Raw genomic sequence first — 3,737 nt, 5'->3', positions numbered from 1 at the left:
CCGGCCGCGCTGGCTGGCGCTCCGGCGCCCGAGGGCCCCTTCCCGGCCCGCCTGCTGGACGTCAGCGGCGCCGGGACCCTGGCCCACAGCTACCAGTATGAGGTGTGTCTCTCTGGAGACTCTGGCACTGGTGAGTTCAAATTCCTCAAGCCTCTATTCCCCAACCTCGTGGGTCTGGACACGGGGAGCGAAGTTAGACAGAATTCCAACTGCAGGAACAGCTTTGCGTTCAGCTAAGTATTGTATTTGCCTCCTGAAATCTCCCATTTAATTTTCGCCAAGAGCCAAGTGCTATACTTTTCTTTTAAGAAACAATATTGTTCTTTAAATAATGTTAGTACTGTTGATAAGCTGTGCATGTCTTTTATACCACTAAATTTGTGTTTTACTCTGATCAGTTGCATGTACCAGTTTTAGTTATGCTGATACTATGTATTTTCCTATATTTGATCTTTGCTGATTAATCGTTTCATAACTATAAGTAACTCAAGGAGTATACAATTTGTACTGTAATGTACTTGTTGATATTTTATGAAAAAAACTTAAAGCTTTGATGAAATCTTGACTATTCCAAGAGGTTTTTTTTCCCCACTCCCCTTGTTACTGGAAACTGCACGCAGTGTATTTCCACTGAGCGACATCTCCAGGCCTCTCTCATTTTTTTTTGCTTTTTAATTCCTGAGTCACCAAATTTCCCAGGCTGGGTTCCAATTTGCAGTCCTCCTGCCTCAGCCTTCCAGAGTGTCCCTGTACCTTTACAATTTTACCAGAGACAGTCTCTCCAACTTTTATCATTTCTTGGCTCTTTGTGGTTTACTATACCACCAGTTTAAGCCCTCTCAGTAGCCAAGAACATAAGAACCTACAACACTTGTTTCCCTGAGTTGTATATAAACATGCACTTCATTAAAATATTGTTACACAAAAATTATGACCCTTTTCCTGCTCTGAACTCCATTTATGCTAGAGATTATTTTATTCACATAATTGCAACCTACCTAACACATTGTAAGTGTTCCATAAGTGGTAAGATAAAATTTTTTAAACTACAGTTAAATAGCAATTAAAGAGAAAATAATATTTGTCATTCTTTTTACTAAATAAAACTGTTAAATCACTCCATGACCCTTTTTAAACAAAATCTCAGAATATGAATTATTCTTTCTTGAGGGCATGATATGTCTTGTTCTGCCTTTATACTTACAAGTAGAAGTGAAATTGTAGTTTACTGTGCACATTTCCTTTTGTTTTCCAACAGCTTCTTCCTACTTTTGTAAAGAGTCAGAAATTTTTTTAGAAATTATTCTGTTTAAGTGTGATTATCGGTTAATCTCAGATATTTTTTTCTTTTTTGATGTGGACAGTCTTTATCATCAAATAATGATTTCGGTGTGATCTTTAGTTGGCTTATATTTTGTTCTTTGACATAACCCCCAGTTATTTTTAGTTAATTTAATTTTTCATTCCAGCTGACATTATCACTGTATGAAATAAGCATTGTCTCTGAAGATGGGAAGAGTAATGGATATACCTGAATTGTAGTTTTATGTTGTGTTCAGTAAGCCTAGCAAACTAATTCTATAATTTCTGACTAAAATTTATATGGATATAACTATAAGACAGCTTTACTGAACTTTTGACAGAATGTGAACAATTAAAATGTTTACTTTGCAATTTAACCTTTATTTGTAAATCTCATGTCTCATTCTCCTGGAGTTTAAGTGCTTGTGCTTTTCCCTGGATTACTAATGTTCCTGAGGATATAATAAAATAGAAAAGATATTGACTACTTAAATTACTCTTGAAATGTAACTTTTTGACTTCATTCAGTTTAAAAATTGAAGTGAGGAAGAGATGAAAGTGAGAACAGAATTAAACACAAATATGCCAGACACAAATATAGTGGTCAACTTTAGGGAGTTATCCCTTATTTATTATCAACTATTTAAGTAAAATAATTTTATGTGTGATGATATATAAAAAACCTGGTGGAAATTTTCAGCAGTACATGTCAACTTCATGAAAGTGCGCCCAGAGCCTTTGCATCGTCCCTTTGTGTATTTATGTAGTATGCAGGATTCTTTACTAGCTAGGGGCCACCACCAGATTATAGAACACTTCAACATTTTAAAATTTAACACAATGCTGCCAGCTTGAACTACCTGTGGTACATGCATGACTGTTCCATTGGGTGGTTTGTACACTAGTGGTGCTAATTGATCTAATCATTTCATCAGTCTTTTTACTAATAAAATTAATAAAAAGCTGCCTGATGGGACACTCAAGCATGTACCACCAGCAGTTGAAATCGGCCAGCAGTGATACCTATGTATTATACCACATCCTGAAAGTGTTAATTACTAGAATTTAGTCTTAACCACAATCCCAATATATTCACATACCTTCTGAAAAAAATCCCAGTTCTTTGGATACAGAATAAAATTAGAAAATGGAGGCTAAATATCTTGAGAGTAACACTGATTTAAATGTTTTATTTCAAACTTCTTTATTGTAAATGGATGTTTTATAATTTATTTACTGTTTTAAAGCACAGCATGTAGTAAGTTTAACACATGCTATTCTGAGGGCAGAAACTGTGCTGAAGGAAACATAATCTATACCCTTTCAAATCCCCTTTTCTGAGATGAAAGGGTACCTCAATTATAGAGGTACTGGCCTACATATCCATGCTCTGAATTCCATGCCCAACATCACACAGTTTGATAGAATTCTGCTTCCTAGTTAGATGGATTGCTGGTAATCCCTGGACTTGGGAAGCTGAGACAGGAGGATTGCCATGAGTTCGAGGCCAGCCAAGGCTACAAAGTGAGCTCAAGGCCAGCCTGAACTGCATAGTGAGACCCTGTCTCAAAATGGCAAAAAGGAAAAAAAAAAAAGATGGATTATCTGGCAGCAGAAAGGAATCATAAAAATTTGCTAGAAGTCATAAATTGCCTCTATAAAGCCACAGAAAGGCAATGATATGATAAGAATAAAATGGAATAAGATTTCTGAGCTGGAAAAGCTACGGATTAAGAACTGAATCCTATGGTCAGCTTTTACCCCATAGGAATTTTTCTAAATCCAAAAACAAACAACAATCAGGGTGTGGTAGCTCACATTTGTAATCCCAGCACTTGGGAGACTAAGGGAGGAGGATCCCATTGAGTTGGAGACTAGCCTGAGCTACAAAGTGAGTTCAAGGCCAGCATGAACTACATAGCGAGACTCTGTCTGAAAAAGACAAAAATAAAACAACAACAGCTAACAGGTTCTTATGGTAACATCAGTAGGTTTTGGCAGACTACAGCATTCAAGCTTTAAATATGGAAAGTAATTAATCTTTCAAATTGCATTATCTGAAAGAGTAAATAAAGCTCAAAGCATACAGTAGATAATAAGAAAGGGAAAGAAATTGCTCAATAGAAGGAACAACTGGGATGAGGAAAAGAAGAAAAAGAAAGAAGGAATACAAAATATATATATATATATGTGTGTGTGTGTGTGTGTGTGTGTGTGTGTGTTATATATACAAGGATAGCTGGGATAACTGTACTGCTGATGTCTGGTGGCTTATTGAAAGGAAGAGTTACTGCTTAATTTTTAAAATTTTGACCAATTTTGCATGCTTGTATCTGGTAATCTGAGCAACTGATTTGAAGACAACAATATGCATCATAACAATCATTGGTGAATTCCTACCATCTTGTCTAGTGCAACTCTGTATCATCTCTAAT

General features: G+C 36.2%; 1 protein-coding gene across 1 annotated transcript in view; it reads left to right on the top strand.

Annotated features, from left to right (window-relative positions):
- The window catches only part of LOC102004474 (protocadherin beta-2-like), a gene marked incomplete in the record, with an annotated part of 54,754 nt that extends 52,965 nt beyond the window's left edge, over positions 1–1,789 (top strand). Inside the window, 1 exon segment of the mRNA XM_013512255.1 lies at positions 119–1,789. Coding sequence (XP_013367709.1) covers positions 119–237 — 119 coding nt within the window.
- Between the last annotated feature and the right edge of the window lie 1,948 nt (positions 1,790–3,737).

Source organism: Chinchilla lanigera, unplaced genomic scaffold, assembly GCF_000276665.1.
Source record: "Chinchilla lanigera isolate Chin_1 unplaced genomic scaffold, ChiLan1.0 scaffold00014, whole genome shotgun sequence".
Lineage (NCBI taxonomy): Eukaryota > Metazoa > Chordata > Mammalia > Rodentia > Chinchillidae > Chinchilla > Chinchilla lanigera.
This window is presented reverse-complemented; position numbering and strand designations above follow the sequence as displayed.